General features: G+C 48.6%; 1 protein-coding gene across 1 annotated transcript; it reads left to right on the top strand.

The window, feature by feature from the left end:
• The first annotated feature begins 2680 nt into the window (after positions 1–2680).
• C18H16orf89 (chromosome 18 C16orf89 homolog) lies at positions 2681–25061 on the top strand. Its single transcript, XM_011717542.2, has 8 exons — positions 2681–2953; positions 7347–7496; positions 9562–9712; positions 11358–11475; positions 13745–13880; positions 14559–14663; positions 22266–22352; positions 24710–25061. The coding sequence occupies exons 1-8, from the start codon at positions 2746–2748 to the stop codon at positions 24838–24840; spliced, it is 1086 nt and encodes a 361-aa protein (XP_011715844.2). The 5' UTR covers positions 2681–2745; the 3' UTR covers positions 24841–25061.
• Positions 25062–25599: the final 538 nt, after the last annotated feature.

Here is a 25599-nt window from a genome sequence, read left to right as displayed (position 1 = left end):
GTGTTCTTTTCATTATTGTTACAGATCTGTAATCTCTTAACTGAAGCCCTTGGAACCAAGTATGTTTCTGAATTCAAAATTGTTTGGCTTTTAGAAAGATAATGTGGTGTGCATACATATAACATCCCCAGCAAGGTTTGGGACAGCGCCCAGGAAACCAACATGAAAACTTCTGCAAGGAAACAGATGCACGTTCACACTGAGTGAAATAAATAAGGACGCTAGGTCCTCACTCTCTGCTGTGGTTTAAGTGTGTGCCCTAAAGTTCGTATGTTGGAACCTTCATTCTCCATGCAACAGTGTTGAGAGATGGAATCTTTCCTGAGGCCTCTGCCCTCATGAATGGATTCATGCTGTTATTGCAAAAGCGTGTTCCTGATAAAGGAATGAGTTTAGCTTCTTTCTCTTCTCTCTCTCTAGCTCTCTTGCCCTGCTGCCCTCCACCGTGGGATGATACAGCAAGAAGACCCCCGCCAGATGCAACCCCTTGAACTGGACTTCCCAGCCTCCAGAACTAGGAGCCAAATGAATTTCTTTTCTTTATAAATTCCTCAGTCGGCCGGGCGCGGTGGCTCACGCCTGTAATCCCAGCACTTTGGGAGGCCGAGGCGGGCGGATCACAAGGTCAGGAGATCGAGACCACGGTGAAACCCCGTCTCTACTAAAAATACAAAAAACTAGCCGGGCGCGGTGGCGGGCGCCTGTAGTCCCAGCTACTCAGGAGGCTGAGGCAGGAGAATGGCGGGAACCCGGGAGGCGGAGCTTGCAGTGAGCCGAGATCGCGCCACTGCACTCCAGCCTGGGGCACAGAGCAAGACTCCGTCTCAAAATAAATAAATAAATAAATAAATAAATTCCTCAGTCTCAGGTATTCTGTTGTAGTAGCACAAAACTAAGACACTGCCCAGTATACCAGCTACATGTGACCTTCAAGCCCTTGAAATGTGGATAGTCTGAAATGAAATGTGCCCAGCCTGGCATGGTGGCTTACACCTGTAGTGCCAGCTACTTGGGAGGCTAAAGCAGGAGGGTCCCTTGAGCCCAGGAGCTCAACACCGCAATGAACTATGACCATGCCACTGCACTCCAGCTTGGGCAACAGAGTGAGACCCTGTCTCTTAAAAATAAAATAATAAAGGCCGGCCCCTATAATCCCAGCACTTTGGGAGGCCGAGGCAGGCGGATCACGAGGTCAGGAGATCGAGACCATCCTGGCTAACACAGTGAAACCCCATCTCTACTAAAAATACAAAAAATTAGCCGGGGGTGGTAGCGGGCGCCTGTAGTCCCAGCTACTCCGGTGACTGAGGCAGGAAAATGGCGTGAACCTGGGAGACGGAGCTTGCAGTGAGCCGAGATCGCGCCACTGCCCTCCAGCCTGGGCGACAGAGCGAGACTCCATCTCAAAAATAAATAAATAAATAAAATAAAAAATAAAATAAAATAATAGTGTCGTGAACGTAAACTACTCATCAATTTCAAAGACTTAGTATGAGAAAAATAAAAATAAATCATTTCTATATTGATTACAGATGTAATTATAATATTTTAAATCTTGGGTCAAATAAACTAGATCGTTAAAATTAACTTCACCCGCTTATTGCCGCTCTCTTGGATGTGGCTGCTAGGAAATGTTGAAATGCACACATGGCTCACCTTTGTAGCTCCAATTCTATTTCAACTGGACGGTGCCCCTCTAAGGAAGTTTGCCTCAGCTCAAGGCAGATGTGCCCTCAAATGAGTTTGTTGCCGGGCGCAGTGGCTCAAGCCTGTAATCCCAGCACTTTGGGAGGCCGAGATGGGTGCATCACGAGGTCAGGAGATCGAGACCATCCTGGCTAACACAGTGAAACCCCGTCTCTACTAAAAAATACAAAAAGCTAGCCGGGCGAGGTGGCGGGTGCCTGTAGTCCCAGCTACTCAGGAGGCTGAGGCAGGAGAATGGAGCTTGCAGTGAGCTGAGATGCAGCCACTGCACTCCAGCCTGGGCAACAGAGCGAGACTCCATCTCAAAAAAGAAAAGAAAAAAAGAGTTTGTTTCAAATTGATTTAAAACAAAGGCTGGGTGTGGTGGCTCATGCCTGTAATCCCAGAACTTTGGGAGCCTGAGGAGGGTGGATCACTTGAGCGCACGAGTTCAAGACCATCCTGAGCAACATAGTGAGACCCTGTCTCTATAAAAAAGAAAAAATTAGCCAACCAAGGTGGCACATGCCTCTAGTCCCAGCTATTCAGGAGGCTAAGGCAAGAGGATCTATTGAGCCCAGGAGGTCAAGGCTGCAGTGAGCTGTGATCAAACCACTGCACTCCAGCCTGGGCAAGAGAATGAGACCCTATTTCAAAAAACAAAGAAAGAAAAAAAAATTTGTTTTTTGCTTTCAGAGCTTTTGGATTTCTGGGTTGAATTGCAATTGCTAGATCAAAGATGTAGCCTGTGGGTCTGGAGAATCAGGGCCAAGAAGGACAGGGCGGGCACCCCTCTCCCCAGCACCCCGCGGGCAGCAGGCTCTACGCCCAGGACTGGTCTAACCTCCGCTGCCTCGCAGTCATCCCCCCGCAGCCACCCTTCCCAGAGTCCTTTGCCCAGGCCACCCCAGGCTTTTTGGCAGCCCTGCCGGGCCACTGGTCTTCAGGTCTGCCAGGGGGAGGTGGGGAGGAGGTGGGAGGAGGGTGTGCAGAGGCGGCCTGGGCTGGGCCAGAGCTCGGGGTGCTGAGCGTGTGACCAGCTGTGAGCAGAGGCCAGCCATGGCCAGCCCGGGGCTGCTGCTCCTACTCTTACTGACGGCACTGCCACCGCTGGGGTCCTACTCGCTGCCTGGACTGGACACTGCCGAAAGTAAAGCCACCATTGCGGACCCAATCCTGTCTGCGCTGGAGAGAGCCACCGTCTTCCTAGAACAGAGGCTGCCCGAAATCAACCTGGATGGCATGGTGGGGGTCCGCGTGCTGGAAGGTAAGTGAGCCCCAGTTCCCCTGGCTGGACACTGGGAAGCTAGCTCTCAGCTTTGTCCTCTGCCCTGCTCTGTACGCCTGGGACCTGGCAGCCTCCTGGCCCCAGAATAGCCTGCCTCAGCTATAAGGAGAGAGGAGACCAGGGGATGGCTCTTCCTGGGGGCTGTGGCCCAGCTAAGTGTTACCAATTTTTTAGAAGTAGGAAAGATTTAAAGGCAACATGGGAAGGGATTTGGGAATTATCTTTTTCTCCGAATGAAATGATCCATTTGACAGCCCCTCCTGACTCACCACGAACAAGGGGAGCAGGGAGAGAGCTCCGCGAACAGATATTTGTGGGAGGGCCCCTCCCCTTGAGGAAGCTGGCTGTGGACAAAACTCAGGACCCTCAAGATCCGGTTCCAACCCTGCTTCCTCCACTTCCAGCCAGAGTCTCCTGAAGTTTCTGCAAGAACAGTCAAGTGTTTGTTTAGCTTTAAGAGCTTAAGATCCCCAAGAAGGGGGCTGGAGACAGGCCAAGGCAAACACACACACACCCATCATGCACAGACACACAAACATGCATGCATGCACGCACACACACACACGCACATCACACACACACAAGCACGCATGCACGCACACACACGCACATTATACACACACAAGCATGCATGCACACACACAAACATGCACATCACACACACAAGCACGCATGCATGCATGCACACACACAGGCATGCACGCACGCACACACACGCAAGCATGCATGCACACACACACATGCACATCACACAAGCATGCATGCACGCACACACACATCACAGACACAAGCATGCATGCATGCACACGAACATGCACATCACACACAAGCATGCATGCATGCATGCACACACACAAACATGCATGCACGCACACACACACACATCACACACACAAGCACGCATGCACGCACACACACATGCACATCACACACGCAAACGCATGCACACACACAAGCACACATCACACACAAGCACGCATGCACGCACACACACGCACACCACACACACATCACGCACACACAAGCATGCATGGACGCACGCACACATCACACACACAAGCACACATCACACACAAGCACGCATGCACGCACACACACGCACATCACACACAAGCATGCATGCACGCACACAAACATGCACATCACACACACACATGCATATCACATGCAAGCACGCATGCACACACACACAAGCACACACACAAGCACACATCACACACACAAGCATGCATGCATGCACACACGCACACCACACACACACAAGCACGCATGCATGCACACACATCACACACAAGCACGCATGCACACACACACGCACATCACACACAAGCACGCATGCACGCAAACACACGCACATCACACACAAGCACACATCACACACACAAGCACACATGCACGCGCACACACATGCACATCACACAAGCACACATCACACACACAACCATGCATGCACACACATACACGCACATGACACACACACACAAGCACGCATGCATGCACACACAAGCACATCACACACACGCAAGCACACACACACACAAGCACGCATGCACACACACACACGCACATCACACACAAGCACGCATGCACGCACACACGCACATCACACACACAAGCACACATCACGCACACAAGCACACATGCACACGCACACGCACATCACACACACAAGCACGCATGCACGCACACGCACATCACACACACAAGCACACATGCACGCGCACACACGCAACACACACAAGCACACATCACACACAAACACGCATGCACGCACACACACGCACATCACACACTAGCACGCAGGCACACACACGCACATCACACACACACAAGCACACATCACACACAAGCACTCATGCACGCACACACACACGCACATCACACACAAGCACGCAGGTGGCTCCCACGGGGGTGGGTGCTTCCTGGGGCGCATGTGATAGCAAAAGCTGCAGTTCCCTAAGTATCTGCTCAACGTGGGCACAACCCAGGTGCACTGCATGGAGTACTTCAATGCCCTCTCCCCGTCTTCCCTGAGGTTACACCCATTATTATTATCCTCTTTTACCAGTGAAGGGAGGGGGTTCTCTTACTCATGACTGGGTAGCATTCACTGGGAAAGCGGCCCCACCTAACAGCCTCAGACCAGATTCCCCGCTCCTTGGCAGCCGCAGCGGGCCCGGCTTCTCCACCCACGCCACATCACACATCCACTGCCCCTTCCCCTCGCAATAATCTTGCTCCATAAGAGATTCCCCAGGAATTCAGTGCTTAATACAACCACAACCGTGAACTGTGCCCAGAAGGGAGCAAAGGCAGTGCCAGTGCCTAGAACAGAACTTCAGAACCGGACTGCCCGAGTTCAAATCCTGGATCTCCCCCAACTGGCTGCATGGCACTGAGTTACCTGCTCTCGTGGAGTTTTGGTTTCCTCATCCTTCAGCTGAGCTGGTGGATGGCAGTAGCACACAATCATGCACATGTATCTCATGAGATTCTGTGTCTGTGTCATCTTACCAGTGGGGCAGTACTTGTCAGCCATTACTGTTTCCATTTATCAAAGCGCTGAGCATCCTTGACTAGCAGCAACAGCTTCTTCATCTGTATCTCTCTAAAGAATAAGCTCCCAGTGGGCAGGGTCTACGTCCCATTGCAGCGGTCCTCAACCTTTTTGACACCAGGGACTGGTTTTGCGGAAGGCAATTTTTCCATGAACTGAGGTGGAGGGGAAGGTTTCAGGATGACTCATGTGCATTACATTTATTGTGCACTTTATTTTGTATTTAATATTATTATTATTTTGAGACAGAGTCTCGCTCTGTTGCCCAGGCTGTAGTGCAGTGGCACCACCTCGACTCACTGCAACCTCCACGTCCGGGTTCAAGTGATTCTCCTGCCTCAGCCTCCCAACTAGTTGGGACTACAGGCGCCCGCCACCATGCCCGGCTAATTTTTGTATTTTTGGTAGAGATGAGGTTTTACCATGTTGGCCAGGCTGGTCTTGAACTCCTGGCCTCAAGTGATCCACCTGCCTCGGCCTCCCAAAGTGCTGGGATTACAGGCATGAGCCACCGTGCCCGGCCCACTTTCTGTTTGTTGTTATTACGTTATAATACATAATTATACAACTCACCATAATGTAGAATCAGTGGAAACCCTGAGACTGTTTTCCTGCAACTAGATAATCCCATCTGGGGGTGATGGGAGACAGTGACAGATCATCAGGCATTAGATCCTCATCATCTAATGTGTGCAACCTAGATCCCTCGTATGTGCAGTTCGTACAACAGGGTTCGCACTCCTGTGAGAATCTAACGCAGCCACTGATCTGACAGGAGGCAGAGTTCAGGCGGTAACGAGAGCGAATGATGGGGAGCGGCTGTCAATTACAGATGAAGCTTCGCTCGCTCACCCACCACTCACCTCCGGCTGTGCGGCCCCGTTCCTAACAGGCCATAGACCAGTACTGAACTGGGGGTCCAGGACCCCTGTCCTATTGGACTTTGTAGACCCGGTGCAATCACAGGAGGAGACACTCTGACACACGGGAGCCTCTCCCTGTTAGCACTCCCAAGTCTGTACTTCTTCCCTGCGGGTGTGCCCATGAAGGGGACTGAGCAGAGGGGCGTGACAGAGCCAGTTGCCCTGAAGGACGTCCTCAGCATCCTTCTTAACCTAGCCCATCCTCCCTAACAAGGTTCCTACCTGACGGCAGCTGCCCTACTTCATCCCTCGCCCTCTCAGCCCTGTGTGGGTACTCTCACTCAGATGCTCTCCCTCATGTCTCCCTAGTTTCTGGCCATCTCTGGATCTTCACCATTCTCTCCCACCCCAACGAAGCTACTGCTAGCCCACAGGGTACCTCTGTGGGAAGTAGAAAAAGGCCCTTCCTTCCTGAAGTCACTTGACAGCCATCTGCTGGGAAATTGTCTTATTACGTATACAAACCCATGATCCGAATGTGTGTTGCCCTTGTGCAGTGTACAACCTGCTCAACTGTACACAGTGGTTCTCTACCCTGCAACCTTTCTCTGGCCATCCAACAAGAAAGTGTCTGAGTCAAGGATTTGAGGATTTGAACCTCAAGTATCAAGGATTTGAACCCAGGTCCGCCTCCAGAAACCAAGCTCTCAGCCACCACCTTCTACCACTGTGACACCCATTCCCATTGCCCAAATCACCCTCATCCTGGCCTCATTTCCAGTCAGCTCAGTAAATCCTTCCCCTCTGAGTGCTGGAGAAGCCAGAGAGGCTCCCAGGAAGCATTAGACTTTGGGGAAATTTTTTTTTTCCCTGTTTCAAGGCAAAAAACAAAACAAAACAAAAAAAGTCCCAATTCCAAATAGTAGAGTGAATTAACTCCGATCTCTTCCAGAGCAGCTAAAAAGCGTCCAGGAGAAGTGGGCTCAGGAGCCCCTGCTGCAGCCGCTGAGCCTGCGCGTGGGGACGCTGGGGGAGAAGCTGGAGGCTGCCATCCAGAGATCCCTCCTCTACCTCAAGCTGAGTGACCCCAAGTACCTAAGAGGTGAGCACACGTGGGGTGTCCCATTCCCTCAGGAATAGCGCCTCTGGGGATATTGACTGAAATAACCCAGTGTGGGCTCTCCTGGGGCTAGGCTGGGCTGGGACAGTCCGTAACCAACTTCGACCTGTCTGCTGAACAAGCCACAGACAAGCCCTGGGGACATGCGGTCATCCTTGACTTCAGACTCTGATGGGCTCTCCCCCCCACACAGAGGGGTGCAGAGTAGGCAGGGTGTCTACTCTCATGCATTCAGTGCATGCGCAAGCTGGAGGTCCTGGTCCTGGACCAGAGCGGAGGGGCTGGGCTGTCCCAGAGGGGAGAGTGTCCAAAAGGCGACGTGACCCTTTGCACAGCAAACAGTAGTGTCCCATATCACCAAATTATATTAATCCACTTCATTAAATGTCAGTAAAAATTCCTGAAGTTGTCCACACTCTATTTTTCAAAATGGTGGGGTTTATCTCTCTCACGCCTTATGACCACTGAGAGTCTCTCTTTCCTCACTAGCTCAGAGTGACCCTGCAAAAGCTCCCATCTAATAAGTCTGGCTGAGTTGTTCCTGGATGGCAAGGGTGGGGCACAAATAACCAGCCTGTCATGCTGCTCCAAGCCTGTCTCCCCTGCTCCCCGCTCCCATCAGATGTGTGGGGGTCAGCGGGGAGGTAGCCAGGCCATCTTCATGCTCACACGGCAGTCCAGCCGCAGGGACCATAGCCCAGGCCGACCTTTATAGTGTTGAGGTCTCCACCCTCTCCCAGTCCTGGTCCCTAACACGGGCCGACCTTTCCAGTGTTGAGGTCCCCACCCTCTCCCAGGCCTGGTCCCTAACACGGGCCGACCTTTCCAGTGTTGAGGGCCCCACCCTCTCCCAGGCCTGGTCCCTAACACTGTCCCCGCCTATGTCGCCTTAAAGATGCCTATGACCGGGCACCTGTTTAGTTAAGAGCTCCACTTTCTCACCAAACCAAAGGGGTCTACTAATATCACCTCCCTGCTAATCCCACCTCCCCACTTCTTGTTGTTGTTGTTGTTGTTGTTTTGAGACAGAGTCTCACCCTGTTGCCCAGGCTGGAGTGCAGTGGTGCAGTCTCGGCTCACTGCAACCTCTGCCTCCTGGGTTCAAGTGATTCTCCTGCCTTAGCCTCCCAAGTAGCTGGGACTACAAGCACCCGCCACCATGCCCAGCTAATTCTTTTTCTTTTTTTTTTTTTGAGACGGAGTCTTGGTCTGTTGCCCAGGCTGGAGTGCAGTGGCGCAATCTCAGCTCACTGCAAGCTCCGCCTCCCGGGTTCACACCATTCTCCTGCCTCAGCCTCCCGAGTAGCTCCTTCTCCAAGCCCCCAGGGCTGAAGCCAGGAGTTTGTGCAGACCCAGGTGCAGCTCCCCGAAAATTAGCTGGTGGCACCCGCCACCACGCCCGGCTAATTTTTTATATTTTTAGTAGAGACAGGATTTCAGTGTGTTAGCCAGGTTGGTCTTGAACTCCTGACCTCAAGTGATTTGCCCGCCTCGGCCTCCCAAAGTGCTGGAATTATAGGCGTGAGCCCTATCACTAAAAAAAAAAAAAAAAAAGCCAATCATAGCTCACTGCATTCTCCAGCATCTTCCTGCCTCAGCTGGGACTACAGGTGCACACCACCACACCTGGCTACTTTTTTCATTTTTGTGGAGACAGAGTCTTGCTATGTTACCTAGGCAGGTCTGGAACTTTGGGCCTCGGGCGATCTTCCTTCCTTAGCCTCCCCAAGTGCTGGGATGACAGGTGTGAGCCCCGCACCTGGGAAACGAACCCTTTTATTTATCTGGGTCTTCCATGGGATGCAGTGGGTTTAGTCAAATCCCGTCCCAACACTGTTCCTATTGATTGGGGGAAAAAATGGTTTTATAAGCGAAAGGAGCTTTCTTGAGTGTTTCAAACCCAATCTGGAGCCAGGAGACAGGGCTTAGAGCCCTGAGCTGCACCTGCCAGTGGGCAGAGCTGCCGGAGGGGGTGGGGACACCAGGGTGGCCCACTGCTCGTGGATCACCCCCACAGCCTGCCCCACCTATCTGTCCTCTCTGGCAGAGTTCCAGCTGACCCTCCAGCCCAGGTTTTGGAAGCTCCCACATGCCTGGATCCACACCAACGCCTCCTTGGTCTACCCCACGTTCAAGCCCCAGGACTCATTCTCAGAGGAGAGCAGCGACGCATGCCTGGTGCAGCTGCTGGGAACCGGGTGGGCCCTGCACTTGCCCTATTTGCCGGAAACCCAAACGCACTTGTTCTCAGCTGGCCCTGTCCCGCTCCTCCTTCTCCAAGCCCCCAGGGCTGAAGCCAGGGGTTTGTGCAGACCCAGGTGCAGCTCCCCGAAGCTGCCGGGCTCTGCCCTCTCCCACTCTCACAGGGTGCCCCTTGCTCCAGCTGCCCGCTGGCCTCCCATGCCACAGCGGGTCTTCCAGCAGCCACAGCTAAACACACCACCTCCAGGTCCCAGGACAAATTCCCAATTCCTCTCCACCCTTCCAAGTCCCCAGGCCCCTAGAGGCCTCTTTTCAGACTCTCCCAGGCTCCCTCCCACTTCAAAGACTTTGTTCCCCCACCCCACCCACCCCACCCCTTGGGCCTCAGGAAGTCTGTCCATCCCCCAGGGTTGGTGCCAGCATCCTACCTCCAAACCCCATCCTACCTCCGACCCCAGCACATAGCAGACCTCCCGTGAGAGGTCTTATAGCCACAGATGCAATTTACATTTGTATTATGGGCCTGTCCCCATCCCCAGTGAGGATGCAGGTCCGGGAAGGCAGGACTGAGCCTAGTTGGGCTCCTCATTTTATCCTGGTACTCGGTGGGCTTGGAGCAAGACCCTAGGGCAGCCCTGGGCGCAGGAGCCCATGGGCAAAGTGGGCAGCAGGTGCCCAGGCCACATCCTCTCAGCATCCTTCAGAGCAGTGCTTGGGCCAGGACATAGCTGAGCTCACCGAGGGGTTGGGCCCCAGTCAAGGACCCTTGCTTTCTTAAAAAATTTTATTTAATTTTTTTTTTGAGACAGAGTCTCACTCTGTCATCCAGGCTGGAGTGCAGTGGTGTGTTCTTTCTCGGCTCACTGCAACCTCTGCCTCTCAGGTTCAAGCGATTGTCGTGCCTCAGCCTCCTGAGTAGGTGGGATTACAGATGTACGCCACCACACCCGGCTAATTTTTGTAGTTGTATGTGTATTTTTTCTTTTCATTTATTTATTTATTTTGAGATGGAGTCTCACTCTGTCTCCCAGCCTGGAGTGCAGTGATGCAATCTCAGCTCACCGCAACCTCTGCCTCCCAGATTCAAGTGATTCTCAAGTGATTCTACCTCAGCCTCCCAAGTAGCTGGGATTACAGGTGTGTGTCACCATGTCCAGCTAATTTTTGTGTTTTTCGTAGAGACAGGGTTTCACCATGTTGGCCAGGCTGGTCTCGAACTCCTGACCTCAGGTGACCTGCCTGCCTCAGCCTCCCAAAGTGCTGGGATTACAGGTGTAAGCCACCGCGCCCGGCTGGTGCAGGAGGAATAAGCATGTTGGGCCCAGATTCCAAGTGGTCTGGATTCAAGGACCCACCATTTAGGGCTGGAAAAGATGTGATTTGTCCCAGGGAGCAAGAGGAAGTTTCAGCCTTGGCAGCTTCCTCAACCCCGGGATAGCTCTAGCATCATCTTTCCTGTGCTAGGGCAGCCAGATTTAGCAAATCGAGATGCAGAACTGCTATATTTTCTCTGGCAACCCCCACGCCCAGCTGGGTGTCTGGAATCTACTGGGAGTTCCAAGAACTACAACTGGGAGGCTGGGAAGACGCAGGGCAGGGTCAGTGCTCCATCCTTAACAGCTTGGAACCACTTTCCCCCAGGACAGACAGGAGCGAGCCCTGCGGCCTCTCTGACCTCTGCAGGAGCCTCATGACCAAGCCTGGCTGCTCGGGCTACTGCCTATCCCACCAAATGCTCTTCTTCCTCTGGGCCAGAATGGTGAGTACCCAGGGAGCCCCGCAGTGCCAGCAGAAGGGGAAGGAAAAAGGAAAAGGGGCGGCCGAACGTGGTGGCTCACACCTGTAATCCCAGCACTTTAGGAGGCCAAGGCGGGCAGATCACTTGAGGCCAGGAGTTCAAGACCAACTGGGCCAACATGGTGAAACCCCTTCTATATTAAAAACACAAAAATTAATTAGCTGGGCGTGGTGGTGCACACCTGTAATCTCAGCTACAAGGGGAGGCTGAGGCAGGAGAATCGCTGGAACCCGGGAGGTAGAGGCTGCAGTGAGCGAGATCACGCCATTGCACTCCAGCCTGGACAACGGAGTGAGACTGTCTCAAAAAAAAAAAAAGAAAAAGAAAAAGAAAAAAGAAAGAAAGAAATGAAAAGGGGCTTGTGGCAATGTAATTTTGTCTGCTACATACCAGGAAAATAAGCAGTTTTGGATTTGTACTTGGGACTTCAGGAGGGAGAAGTAGGGCCCCTACCATACTTCTGCTGTGTAACTGAGCCAATTTGGGATCTGGCATTTGGGATTCTGCTGAGCCGGTGAAACAGATAGCTTCGCCTGCTGAACTGGACTGCAGGGCATCAGAAAAACACAATAAGAGAAAGACAGAGAGAATAAAAGAGAATCATCAGAAAGAACTCTGTAAACAAAAACAAATGAATGAGGCTAGGCACCGTGGCTCACGCCTGTAATCCCTGTACTTGGGGAGGCCAAGGTGGGTGGATCACTTGAGATCAGGAGTTCGAGACCAGCCTGACCAACAAGGTGAAATCCCGTCTCTACTAAAAATATAAAAATTAGTTGGGCGTGGTGGCGTGCACCTGTAATCCCAGCTACTCAGGAGGCTAAGGCAGGAGTATCACTTGAACCAGGGAGGCAGAGGCTGTAGTGAGCTGAGATCATGCCACTACATTATTCTCATATATATATATATATATACACACACACACACACACACACGTGTATATATGCCACTATATATACATATGGCACTTTATATACACATATTAAAAATATAAAATAAAGAACTATATATATAGTGGCACATATATATAGTGGCATATATATATGTGGCATACATATATAAAAATATATATGCCACAATATATATTTCTTTTCTTTATATATATACACACCACTACATATATATATATATATATGTATGTATATATATATATATATGCTACTATATATTTTTTTTTTCCTTTTTTTTTTGAGACAGAGTCTCACTCTGTTGCCCAGGCTGGAGTGCAGTGGTGTGATCTTGGCTCACTGCAACCTCTGCCTCCTGAATTTAAGCAATTATCTGCCTCAGCCTTCCAAGTAGCTGGGATTACAGGCACATGCCACCATGCCCAGCTAATTTTTGTATTTTTAGTAGAGAAGAAATTTCACCATATTGGCCAGGCTGGTCTTGAAATCCTGACCTCGTGATCCACCCGCCTCAGCCTCCCAACATGCTGGGATTATAGGCGTGAGCCACCGCGCCTGGCCATATAAATTTCTTCATACAGAAAAGTAGGGTTCATCATCTTTGTCCAGAAATTCTTAGCTGAGGGGACACTGTTTTTTTTTTTTACCAACAGAGTTTAAAACTGATTATTTCTCTGCAAGCTGTGACAGACCAATATTTTAATAAATACAATAAAAACCATATTACAAGGGAATGATTTTGATCATCGGATTCAACAGGTGGAAAGTCACTCTGAACACTGCTGCGGAAGTGTCTAAAGTCTGCTGTCAACTCCTGTCCTTTTCTCCCAGCGTAGGCAGTGACCAGCCCGGTTCTCGGCCCACACTTTGAGTAGCACTGAAGCTGCCCGCGGGGCCAGGCTGGTTGTAGATTGCATTGCCTCCCCGCAATCATACAGCACCTCCTAGTGGCTCAGGCCTCACACTGGGCACTTCCCAGCTGTGTCATCCACCCACATGAGAGCCCCTCTGGTGCAGTTTCTAGCGGCCTCACCCTTTGCCGATAAAAACTCTTGAGGCTCAGAAAGGTTACTTTAGCAAATCAAGATCACACAGCTCCTAATTGGCAGAGCTGGATCTCGAACCCAACTCTCTCTGATGAAGGAGCCCCAGCAGGCTGGGGGTGTGCATGGGGAAGAAATCCTGCAAAAAGGAGAAAAAGACCTGCCCTACACACAGCCCCTTGCAAGACTGTCTCAGAACTGCAAGACTTTCCCGTAGCAGGGCATGTGTCTGTCATCCATACCACTGACTCCTTCGTCTTTGGGTGTTTGTCTCCCCAGAGGGGATGCACACAGGGACCGTTCCAACAGAGCCAGGACTATATCAACCTCTTCTGCGCCAACATGATGGACCTGAACCGCAGAGCTGAGGCCATCGGATATGCCTACCCTACCCGGGACATCTTCATGGAAAACAGTATGGCCAGCATTCTGCCCCAGGGACAAAGGAGCAGGGTGTCCCCCGACCAACACAAACACACACACACACACACACACATACACACACAGAGTTGCCAGATTAAGCAAGTAAACAGAGTGCTCAGTTAAATTTGAACTTCAGATAAGCAATGAATCCATTTTTAGTATAAGTTTATCCCAAATATTTCATGGGTTATACTTATACTCAAAAATTATATTCATTGTTTATCGAAAACCCAAATGTAACTGGGCATCCTGTATTTCACCTGCCACTGTGTGACAGCTTCCTGGCCCCAAAGGCTGCCCCAGTGACTAAGCTCTACACAGATGGACCAGGTCACTGGCAGATAGACCTGCAAAGTCATATGGATGAGTGAGACAGGGAGCGCTTGGGCGGTTTCTCGCTGGCTGGGGTGTCCAAACCCCTCCACTGACCCTGACTTTGGAGCAGCCCTGACCAAGGCCCTCAGTGGGAGGTGGGACACAAGTGTGGGAGCCCCTAGTTGCTCAGGCAAAGGCTCCAGCTGCCTCCTTCCAGCCCCTGCATTGAACGTCCACCCCCTAGTGCTGCCTAACCCAGGCAGATGAACGCAGGTGGTACCGTGGCAGCCCTGGGGAGTGGGAGGAGGTGGGCCTGGGGGGCAGGCCTGCAGAGGGCCCCCGTCTTTACTTCCAGTCATGTTCTGTGGAATGGGCGGCTTCTCCGACTTCTACAAGCTCCGGTGGCTGGAGGCCATCCTCAGCTGGCAGAAACAGCGGGAAGGATGCTTCGGGGAGCCCGGTGAGCTGCGCTGCTGCCCTGGCTAAGAGCGGGGACAGTGGGGGGGTGGGGGGCGGCGCTGGGTTTCTAGGCCAGGTGTGGAAACAATGCATTGGTGTTAAGGTTGGTGAGGGATTTGTAACCTGCAGGTGCACACACACACAGACATGTGTGCACACAAGTAGAAACAGGCTCAGAGGTTTGGAAGCCAAAATGTGGCAAGACAGGAGCCCGCCTTATTGGAAGGTGTTAGCCCCTGCAGCTGCATTAACAAGCCCATTTGTATTGTACTGTTTTTAGGCTGAAGATAAAGACAAACCCAAGACTGGGTGATTTATAAAGAAAAAGAGGTTTAATGGACTCACAGTTGCACATGGTTGGGGAGGCCTCACAATCATAGTGGAAGGCAAAAGGCACGTCTCACATAGCAGCAGACAAGAGAGAATGAGAAGCAAGCACAAAGGGAGATCCCTCATAAAACCATCAGCTCTTGTGAGACTTACTCACCACCATGAGAACAGTATGGGGGAAACGGCTCCCATGATTCAGTTACCTCCCACCAGGTCCCTCCCACAGCACCTGGGAATTATGGGAGCTACAATTCAAGATGAGATTTGGGTGGGGACACAGCCACACCACATCACCATTCATTCAGCAAGTACATACTGAGCACCTACTAATGTGCCAGACACCATCTAGGCTCTAGGAAAAACCAGAGCCCCGAGGAAAAGAAACATAAATCACCTGAACAAACCAAGAAGTGAAAGAATTGCACGTTCTGGTAAGAGCTATAAAGGAGACGACAGGGTGAGGAAGAAAACTCCAGGGAAGGCTCTCCAGGTGGGTGGTCAGAAACAACTACACGGGAGGAGGTGACAGAGCAGAGGGTGGAGACGCAGAGGACTCAGCCACTTCCTAGCTGGGTGACACTGAACAGCTGGTCCCTTTGGAATAAGCTGCTTCACCCCTCTGAGCCTCAATTTCCCTGTCTGTAAATAAATGAACATAGTAATCCCGACCTTCCTGAGCTGCAAGGAGAGTCGCTGTGACACATTTGAAGCCGCATAGCCTGTGCCAGGCACAGGGCAGCTCCCAGGAAATGCTAGTGTCCTCATTAGAAGCTCGGGATGCTCCAAGAAGCAAACGCTTTTGAAATAAGATGGTGTGTTTTTAAAACAGAGTTTATACAATGAAGATTCTTAGGCCCCCAGACCTAAAGCTTCAGCAGGTTGAGGATGGGGCTATGGAACTTGCATTTTTGGCTTTACTATTATTCTCCATAGACACGTAATAATGTACATATTTATAGGGTACAGTGTGATATTTCCATGCATGTATACAATATGTAATGAGCAGATGCATCACCTCAAACATCTGTCATTTCTTTGTGTTGGGAACATTTCAAATTCGCTCTTCTAGCTATTTGAAAATACGCAATAGGCTCATGCCTTATAATCCCAGCACTTTGGGAGGCCAAGGCAGGTGGATGGCTTGAGCTCAGGAATTAGAAACCAGCCTGGCCAACATGGCAAAACCCCATGTGTACTAAAAATATCAAAAAAATTAGCCAGGCGTGCTGGCGCACGCCTATGCTCCTGGCTACTTGGGAGACTGAGGTGGGTGAATCACTTGAGCCCCAGGAGGTCAAGGGGTGCTGTGAGCCATGACTGCACCACTGCACTTCAGCCTGGGTGACACAGCGAGATACTGTCTTTAAAAAAAAAAAAAAAAAAAAAAAAAAAAAAAAAAAAAAAACCGTGCCACAAATTGTTGTTATTTGCAATCACCCTATAGCGCTATGGAACAGTACCACTTATTCCTCCTCCTGGCCATACTAGTGCATCGGTCTAACCAACCTCTGGTTATCTCTTCTCCCCATCCCCCTCCCCACCTCTAGTAACCACTATTCAACACTCCCCTTCTTTTTTTTTTTAGAGATGGAGTCTCGCTCTGTCACCCAGGCTGGAGTGCAGTGGCGCTATCTCGGCTCACTGCAACCTCCACCTCCCAGGTTCAAGCCATTCTCCTGCCTCAGCCTCCCGAGTAGCTGGTACTACAGGTGTGTGCCACCATGCCCAGCTAATTTTCATATTTTTAGTAGACACAGGGTTTCACCATGTTGGCCAGGCTGGTCAGGATCTCCTGACCTCAAGTGATCCACCTGCCTCAGCCTCCCAAAATACTGGGATTATAGGTGACCTGACTCAACACTCCACTTCTATGAGATCAATTTTTGTAGCTTCCACAAATGAGGAAGGACATGTAACATTTATCTTTCCATGCCTGGCTTACTTCAATTAATATAATGTCCTCCATGTTCATTGATGTTGCTATGAATGAAATAATTTGGTTATTTTTATGGCTAAATAGTATTTCATTAGGTCTGTATACCACATTTTCTCGGTCCATTCATCAGCTGAGAGACACTCAGGTTGCTGCATCTTGGCTACTGTGAATAGTGCTGCAATAAACATGGAGGTGCAGATGTCGCTTCAACATACCAATTTCCTTTCCTTTGGATAAACACCCAGTAGTGGTATTTATCCAAGTCCTAGTTTTAGCTTTTTGAGAAATCTCCATACTGCTTTCCATAATGTCTGTACTAATTTACATTCCCATCAAGAGTGTGTAAGAGTTCTCCTTTCTCTACATCTTTGCCAGCATTTATTTGTTGTCTTTTTTTTTTTTTTTTTCTTTTTAGACACGGTCTCACTCTGTCACCCAGGCTGGAGTGCAGTGGTGCAATCTCGGCTCACTGCAACCACTGCCTCCCGGGTTCAAGAGATTCTCCTGCCTCAGCCTCCTGAATAGCTGAGACTACAGTGGGAGCCACCAACACCCGGCTAATTTTTTTATTTTTTGTAGAGACGGAGTTTCACCATGTTGCCCAGGCTGATCCCGAACTTCTGAGCTCAAAGTGATCCACCAGCCACGGCCTCCTAAAGTGCTGGGATTAGAGGCGTGAGGCACTGCACTTGGCCATTTTTTTGTCTTTTTGATAGTAGTGTGAGATGCTATCTCATTGTGGTTTGATTTGCATTTCCCTGATGATTAGGGATGCTGAGCATTTTTCATAGACCTGTTGGCCATTTGTATGCCTTCTTTTGAGACGTCTATGCAGCTTATTTGCCTTTTTCTTTTCCTTTTTCTTTTTTTTTTTTTTTCAGACAGTCTCATTCTGTCACCCAGGATGGTGTGCAGTAGGACAATCTTGGCTCACTGCAACCTCCACCTCCCGGGTTCAAGTGCTTCTCCTGCCTCAGCCTCCCAAGTAGCTGGGATTACAGGTACCCACCACCGCCATGCCCAGCTAATATTTGTATTTTCAGTAGAGACAGGGTTTCTCCATGTTGGACAAGCTGGTCTTGAGCTCTTGGTCTCAAGTGATCTGCTCACCTCGACCCCCCAAAGTCCTGGGATTATAGGAGTGAGCCACTGCACCTGACCTTGTTTTGTTTACTGTAGCCTTGAAGCATATTTTGAAGTCCAGTAATATGATTCCTCCAGCTTTGTTCTTTTTCCTTAGGATTGCTTTGGCTATTTGCGGTCTTTTGTGGCTCTATATAAATTTTAGGATTTTTTTTTCTATTTCTGTGAAGAATGTCATTGGTATTTTGATTCAATCTGTAGATCACTTTGGTAGTATGGATATTTTCACAATATTGTCTTCCAATCCATAAACATGGGATGTGTTTTCATTTTTTGTGTGTTCTCTTTGATTTCTTTTATTAGTGTCTTTTACAGTTTTCCTTGTAGAGATCTTTCACCTCCTTGGTTAAATTTATTCCTGGGTATTTTGTTTTTATTTATTTTATTTTATTTTTTATTTTTTTTTTATTTTTTTGAGACGGAGTCTCACGCTGTTGCCCAGGCTGGAGTGCAGTGGCACGATCTCGGCTCACTGCAAGCTCCGCCTCCTGGATTCACGCCATTCTCCTGCCTCAGCCTCCTGAGTAGCTAGGACTACAGGCGCCCGCCACCGCGCCCGGCTAATTTTTTGTATTTTTAGTAGAGACGGGGTTTCACTGTGGTCTCGATCTCCTGACCTTGTGATCCGCCCGCCTCGGCCTCCCAAAGTGCTGGGATTACAGGCTTGAGCCACCGCGCCCGGCCGGGTATTTTGTTTTTAGCTCTTATAAATAGGATTACATTCTTGATTTCTTTCTCTGCTAGTTCATTGCAGGGGTATAGAAATGCTACTGTTTTTTTGTATGATTGTTCTGTATTCTGCAACTTTGTTGAATTCATTGAATTCATTCAGTTCTAAGAGTTTTTTTGGTGGAGCTTTTAGGGTTTCCTGTCTATCAGATCATGTCATCTGCAAACAGGGATAATCTGACTTCCTCCTTTTTCATTTGGATGCCCTTTTTTGTTTCTCTTGCTTAATTGCTCTGGCTAGGATTTCTAGTACTATGTTGAATAAAAATGGTGAAAGTAGGCACTCTTGTGTTGTTCCACTTCTTAGAGGAAAAGCTTTCATCTTTTCCTCATTCAGTGTAATGTTGGCTGTGGGTTTGTCATATATGACCTTTATTATATTGAGGTACATTCCTTCTATACCTAACATATTGAGAGATTTATCATGAAGGGATGTTAAATTTCATCACATGCATTTTCCTGCATCTATTAAGATGATGATATGATTTTTGTTTTTCATTCTATTGGTGTAATGTGTCATATTTATTGATTTACATACGTTGAACAATCCTTGCATCCCTGCAATAAAGTCTCCTTGTTCATGATGAATGACTTTTTTTTTTGTAATGCAAAACATTCAATTACTTACTGGAAGTGGTCAAAGTAGGAAAGCCATGAATGATTTTTAATGTATTGCTGGGTTTGGTTTGCTAGTATTTTGTTAAGGATTTTTGCATCTAGGTTCATCAGGGAAATTGGCCTATAGTTTTGTTGTTGTTGTGTCCTTGTCTGGTTTTAGTATTGGGTAATGCTGAACTTGCAGAATGAGTTTGGAAAAATTTCCTCCCCTTCAATTTTCTGGAAGAGACTGAAAAGAATTGGTATTTGTTCTTCAAATATTTGGTAAAATTCATCAGTGAAACTGTCGGGTCCTGGGCTTTTTGTTTTGGGGAGACTTTTTATTACACATTCAATCTCATTACTCATAATTGGTCTGTTCAGGTTTTCTATTTCTTCTTGGTTCAATCTTGGTATGTTGTATGTGTCCAGGAATTTATCAATTTCCACTAGGTTTTCTTTTGTTTGGAGACAGAGTCTCGTTCTGTTGCCCAGGCTGAAGTGCAGTGGCGCAATGTCAGCTCACTGCAACCTCCGCCTCCCAGGTTCAAGTGATTCTCCTGCCTCAGCCTCCGAGTAGCTGGGATTACAGGCGCCCACTACCACACCCGGCTAATTTTTGTATTTTTAGTAGAGACAGGGTTTCACCATATTGACCAGGCTGGTCTCGAACTCCTGACCTCAAGTGATATGCCCACCTCAGCCTCCCAAAGTGCTGGGATTACAAGCATGAGTCACTATGCCTGGCACACTCCACTAGGTTTTCTAATTTGTTGTTTGTAATAGTCTCTAATGATCCTTTGTATTTCAGTGTTATCAGTTGTAATATTTCCTTTTTCTTTCTGATTTTATTTAGTTGAGTCTTTTTTTTCTTAGTCTAGTTAATAATTTATTTGTTGATCTTTTTTAAAAACCAACTTTTTGTTTCATTGATCTTTTGTATTGTTTCTTTAGTCTCTTATTTATTTCTGCTCTGATCTTTACAATTTATTTCCTTCTACTAGCTTGGGGCTTGATTTGGTCTTGATTTTCTAGTTCCTTGAGATGTATCATTAGTTCGTTACTCGAAATCTTTCTGCTTTTTTGATGTAGGCATTTATTGAAGTAAATTTCCCTCTTAATACTGCTTTTGCTATATATCCCATAGGTTTTGGCATATTGTGTTTCTATTTTCACTTGTGTTGAGAAATTTTTAAATGTTCTCCTTAATTTCTTCATTTGTTCATTGGTCATTCAGGAACATGTTGTTTAATTTCCCTGTATTTGTACAATTTTGAAAATTCCTCTTGTTATTGCTTTCTACTTTTATTCCATTGTGGTCAGGAAGATACTTGCTATGATTCAAATTCTTTTAAATTTGCTGAGACTTGTTTTTTGGCCTAACATATGGTCTATTTTGGAGACTGTTCCATGTGCTGATGAGAATATATATTCTGCAGCAGTTAGATAAAATGTTCTGTAAATGTCTGTTAGATTCATTTGGTCTCAAGTGCAGTTTAAGTTCAGTGTTTTTTTGTTGAGTTTCTGTCTAGATGATCTGTCCAATGCTGACGGCAAGGTGTTGATGTCCTCAGCTATTATTGTATTGGAGTCTATCTCTCCCTTTATATCTAATAACATTTGCTTTAGGATTCTCCAGTGTGTTTAATACATATATTTTTAGAATTGTTATGTCCTCTTGCTAAATTAATTCTTTTAACATTATATAATGACCTTCTTTGTCTCTTTTTACAGTTTTTGACTTAAAGTCTGTTTTATCTAAGTATAACTACTCCTTCTCCCTTCTGGTTTCCATTTATGCGGAAGATCTTTTCTCACCCTTTTACTTTCATTCCATATGTGTCTTTGCCAGTGAAGTGAGTTTCTTGTAGGCAGCATATAATTGGATCATGTTTTTTTCATTTATTCAGCCAGTCTATATATCTTTTAAGTGGGGGATTGAATCAATTTGCATTCAAGGTTATTATTGGCTTGTGAGGAATTACTCCTATCATTTCATTCATTGTTTTCTGGTTATCTTCTATATCCTTTGATTTTTTTCTTCCTTTCTTATTGTTATCACTGCTACTTGGTGCTTTTCTCTAGTGATCGTTTTGCTTCTTTTCTCTTTCTCCTGTTTCTCCTCTACCAGTAACTTTTATACCTTTTCATGTTTTCATGATAGTGATTACTGTCTTTTTCTTTTCAGATGTAGGATTCCCTTGAGCACTTCTTGTAAGGCCAGTCTAGTGGTGATGAATTCCCTCAGTTTTTGCTTGTCTTGGAGGGACTTACATTTTTAACAAGCACGTCCAGTGGTTCCGATGGTGGGTGTTTGGGGAACCACAGTTTGGGAAACCATCAGTAGATGACAAGTTTAGGCCATGCAAAAGGATGTGCAGACAGGTGCAGATGGAAACTTCTGGAATAGCCTCAAGTTTCAAGAGAAGACCTAATTTCCTTGAAACGTTATTGGGGCAGGAGGTTTAGTGAGTAACATTTAAAAATTCACCTTGAGACCAGTTGCAGCGGCTCACACATATAATCCAGTACTTTGGGAGGCCAAGGCCGGAAGCTCACTTGAGCCCAGGAGTTCAAGGCCAGCCTGGGCAACATAGCGAGATCCCATCTCTACCAAAACAACAAAAAAAAATGTTAATAGCTGGACATGGTAGTTCATGCCTGTAGTCCCAGCTACTTGGTAGGCTGAGGCAGGAAGGATTGTGTGAGCTCAGGAGTTTGAGGCTGCGGTGAGCTATGACTGTGCCACTGCACCCAGCCTGGCCAATAGAATGAGACCCTATCTCTAAAATAAAAGAAGTAAAAAGAAATAAAAACATAAAAAATAAAAATCTCTCTTGAGAAGTTCAACTTTTGCTCTTCTCCCAGATGCTGAAGATGAAGAATTATCTAAAGCTATCCAATATCAACAGCATTTTTTGAGGAGAGTGAAGAGGCGAGAAAAACAATTTTCAGGTAATGAAAATACCCAAGGGAGTTTCTTGACATGAAACTGAGATATCCTAGCAAAACAGAGGCCTGTGTTTATTCTCTGCTATGGAAGAAAAGCACTTGGCATCACCAAAGGGGCACTAATCAGAGGCCCTTCATGTTTGGGAGGTGGAAGGGAGGCTGGGGGTCACTGATGGTCTCCTCTTAGAAAGTGGGGAGACAGGCCGAGTGCGATGGCTCACACCTGTAATCTCAGCACTGTGGGAGGCCAAGGCGGGTGGATCACCTGAGGTCAGAAGTTCAAGACCAGCTGGGCCAACATGGTGAAATCCCATCTCTACCAAAAATGCAAAAATTAGCCAGGCGTGGTGGCGCATGCCTGTAGTCCCAGCTACTTGGGAGGCTGAGACAGGAGAATCGCTTGAACCCAGGAGACGGAGGTTGCAGTGAGCTGAGATTGTGCCACTGCACGCCAGCCTGGGTGATTGAGTGAGACTCTGTCTCAAAAATAATAATAATAAAATAAAATAAAGTAAAACTTAAATAACTGCGGGCAAAAGCAGGAAGGGATATGGAATAACCACCTCACAGAGTAGATGTCCAACATACGTGGGTATATGATTCCAGTAACTAAACGTCTCTCCATCAACCCCACTGTGGCCTCATCATCCGCCTACAGGTGGACAGGACAGAGGAGTGAAAGCAGAAATCCAGTGAGTCAGTTTCGCAGCTGCCACCAAAGCTCAGGCAGAAGGGAGAAAAGTTCTCAGGAGACTTCCAGAGGCCTCTACCCTAGCTAGGCCTTCCTGACACAGAGGGGCTGGGGCTGCCTATGGCTGGGGTGGTAGGGGCCTGCTGTATACTACCTGGTCAACTGCCTGTTCCCAGAGTCAGACAGCCCAACACAAGAACTGTCCTAGGGACTGGAGCGGAAGATGCAGAAATTCCAGAGCCCAAGGCCCTCCCTGAGGCACCTCCAGGTTGACCAGCAGCCTACAAAACTGCCCGGCAGGGGTGTGCTCATTCTTGCACTTATGACACAAGCCCACGAAGCAGGAGGCAGCTGGTGTAGAGACTAGGAGCACAGGGTTTGAGGTCAGGTTGTGTGGGTTCGAGTCCCGCTTCTGCCTCTTACTTGCTGTGAAAGTCACACAACCTCTCTGAGCCTCATTTTCCTCATCCGTAAAATGGGCACCCAACTGTTGGGGGCTAATGACTGATCATCGTGCAAAGCCCTCCCTATTGTATGTGGCATACAGTAGACCACCAGGAGGCATGAACTGCCAGGGTTAATCATTCAGCACCTTGAAATCTGCATTCTCCCTCCCTTCAAGGGACCTGGCTGGGGTCCCGTCCCCTTCCCAAAGTTTCTGGTAGAGAAGAAAGAATTCCTGACTCCCTCCCACAAGCGGATAGATTGTGAGACTAGAGGCGTGCAGCCCACTTTGAGCTCAAAGAACTAACTACATCTAAGGGTTATTATCTCAGGCAAGTGCGCAGGCCTGAGACTCTGACTCCATGAACCATGAGGTCACATGGGACCAGGCAGACCAGAGGCAACTAACAGGAAGGCGGTTGGGGTCAGAAAATGAGCTGTGGAGTCACCAGGGCCGGGGGCTCAGCTTGGCTACCCGAGCCTCAGTTTCCCTATCTCAGAAGGTCTTACACAGGACCTGGGACAGGATTCTGGTGCATGTGGTTTATTGAGGTATGTAAGTCAGGGAAGCAGGCTAAGCCAGGCAGGAGCTGGACAGGATGCGGTCTCAGGTCAGATCCCCCCTCAGGGATGGGAGGGGAATGCCTTGGAGCATAAATTGCACCACAGAGTCATCCCCCTGGGACAAGGTGGCCAGGCTTTTGTATCCCTGTATTGGTAAGTTATTTAGGAGGGACATACCTCCCAGAGAAGGGCACCCGGCCCAGCAAAAGGGGCCTAAGGGAGCACTGAAGCACCCACTCAGTGTCTTGCAAGTTGCCTGAAACGGTATCTGCAAAGCACTTTTTTTTTTTTTTTTGAGACAGAGTCTTGCTCTGTGGCCCAGGCTGGAGTGCAGTGGCACGATCTCGGCTCACTGCAACCTCTGCCTCCTGGGTTCAAGTCATTCTCTTGCCTCATTCTCTGAAGTAGCTGAGACTATAGGTGCCTGCCACCATACCTGGCTAATTTTTGTATTTTTTTAGTACAGACAGGGTTTCATCATGTTGCTCATGCTGGTCTCGAACTCCTGATCTCAAGTGATCCGCCCACCTCAGGCTCCCAAAGTGCGGGATTACAGGCGTGAGCCACCGCGCCTGGCTGAAACGCACTTTCAATGGGGCTGTGTTGATTAAAGGGCCAATGTTCTTGCCACCCAGCACTCACAGGGGCTCTCTTCCCGCAGATGGCTGCTCCTCCCACAACACAGCCACAGCGGTGGCAGCCCTGGGTGGCTTCCTATACATCCTGGCAGAATACCCCCCAGCAAACAGAGAGCCACACCCATCCACACCGCCGCCACCAAGCAGCCACTGAGACGGATGTTTCCACGCCTGCTGCCTGGAGGACGAACAGACTCCTTCAGTCCTCCTCCCTTAGATCCTGGAGGGCATGGCTCACATCCCGGGGAGCAGGCATCTGGAAGCAAAGCCACCCTGACGCCCCATCTGGGAAGCCCTGAGTACGCAGGACCAGGGTAGGTGGGGGCCGGGAGGGACTCAGGTGTGAATGGATGAATAAAGTTTGACTGCAACTGACCCAGGGTTGAGTCTTGTTTCTCAGCCTTGAGGACAACCTTGGACAACCTCTTGGTCTGTTTCAACTTTCCAGTCCCAGTCAACACAAATTCCTTTTTTTTTTTTTTTTCTTTCTTTATTTTGTTTTTAATTAATAGACGAGATCTCGCTCTGTCACCCAGGCTCACTGCAGCCTTGAACTCCTGGGCTCAAGCCATCTTCCCATCTCGCCTCCTGAGTAGCTGGGACAACAGATGTGTGCCACCATGCCAAGCTAATTTTTAAATTTTTCGTAGAGATGGGGTCTCACTATATGGACCTGGCTGGTCTCGAACTCCCAGCCTCAAGCGATCCTCTTGTCCTCCCAAAGTGAGGGATTACAGGCATGAGCCACTGCACCCAGCCACAAATTCTAAAAAGACCCATAAACTGGTATCTTAAAGGCTATTTGTTCAGGTATCAAATATGGTATCTTTCCTAGTGGGAGAAGGAAGGGTCTTGGAAAAGAAGAGTTCAGGTCATGAGCCAGAACTCAAGAGATGACCATGAAAGGCAGCAC

This window comes from Macaca nemestrina, chromosome 18 (genome assembly GCF_043159975.1).
Source record: "Macaca nemestrina isolate mMacNem1 chromosome 18, mMacNem.hap1, whole genome shotgun sequence".
Classification (NCBI taxonomy): domain Eukaryota; kingdom Metazoa; phylum Chordata; class Mammalia; order Primates; family Cercopithecidae; genus Macaca; species Macaca nemestrina.
The sequence above is the reverse complement of the archived record's forward strand: the minus strand, read 5'-3'. Positions and strand labels throughout refer to the sequence as shown.

Bases quoted from the DNA above. Each gene is read 5' to 3' on its own strand.
- C18H16orf89 (XM_011717542.2), top strand. From the start codon at position 2,746: ATGGCCAGCCCGGGGCTGCTGCTCCTACTCTTACTGACGGCACTGCCA. The intron at 7,497-9,561 runs GTGAGCACACGT...CCTCTCTGGCAG, and splicing joins TGACCCCAAGTACCTAAGAG to AGTTCCAGCTGACCCTCCAG. The intron at 9,713-11,357 runs GTGGGCCCTGCA...ACTTTCCCCCAG, and splicing joins GTGCAGCTGCTGGGAACCGG to GACAGACAGGAGCGAGCCCT.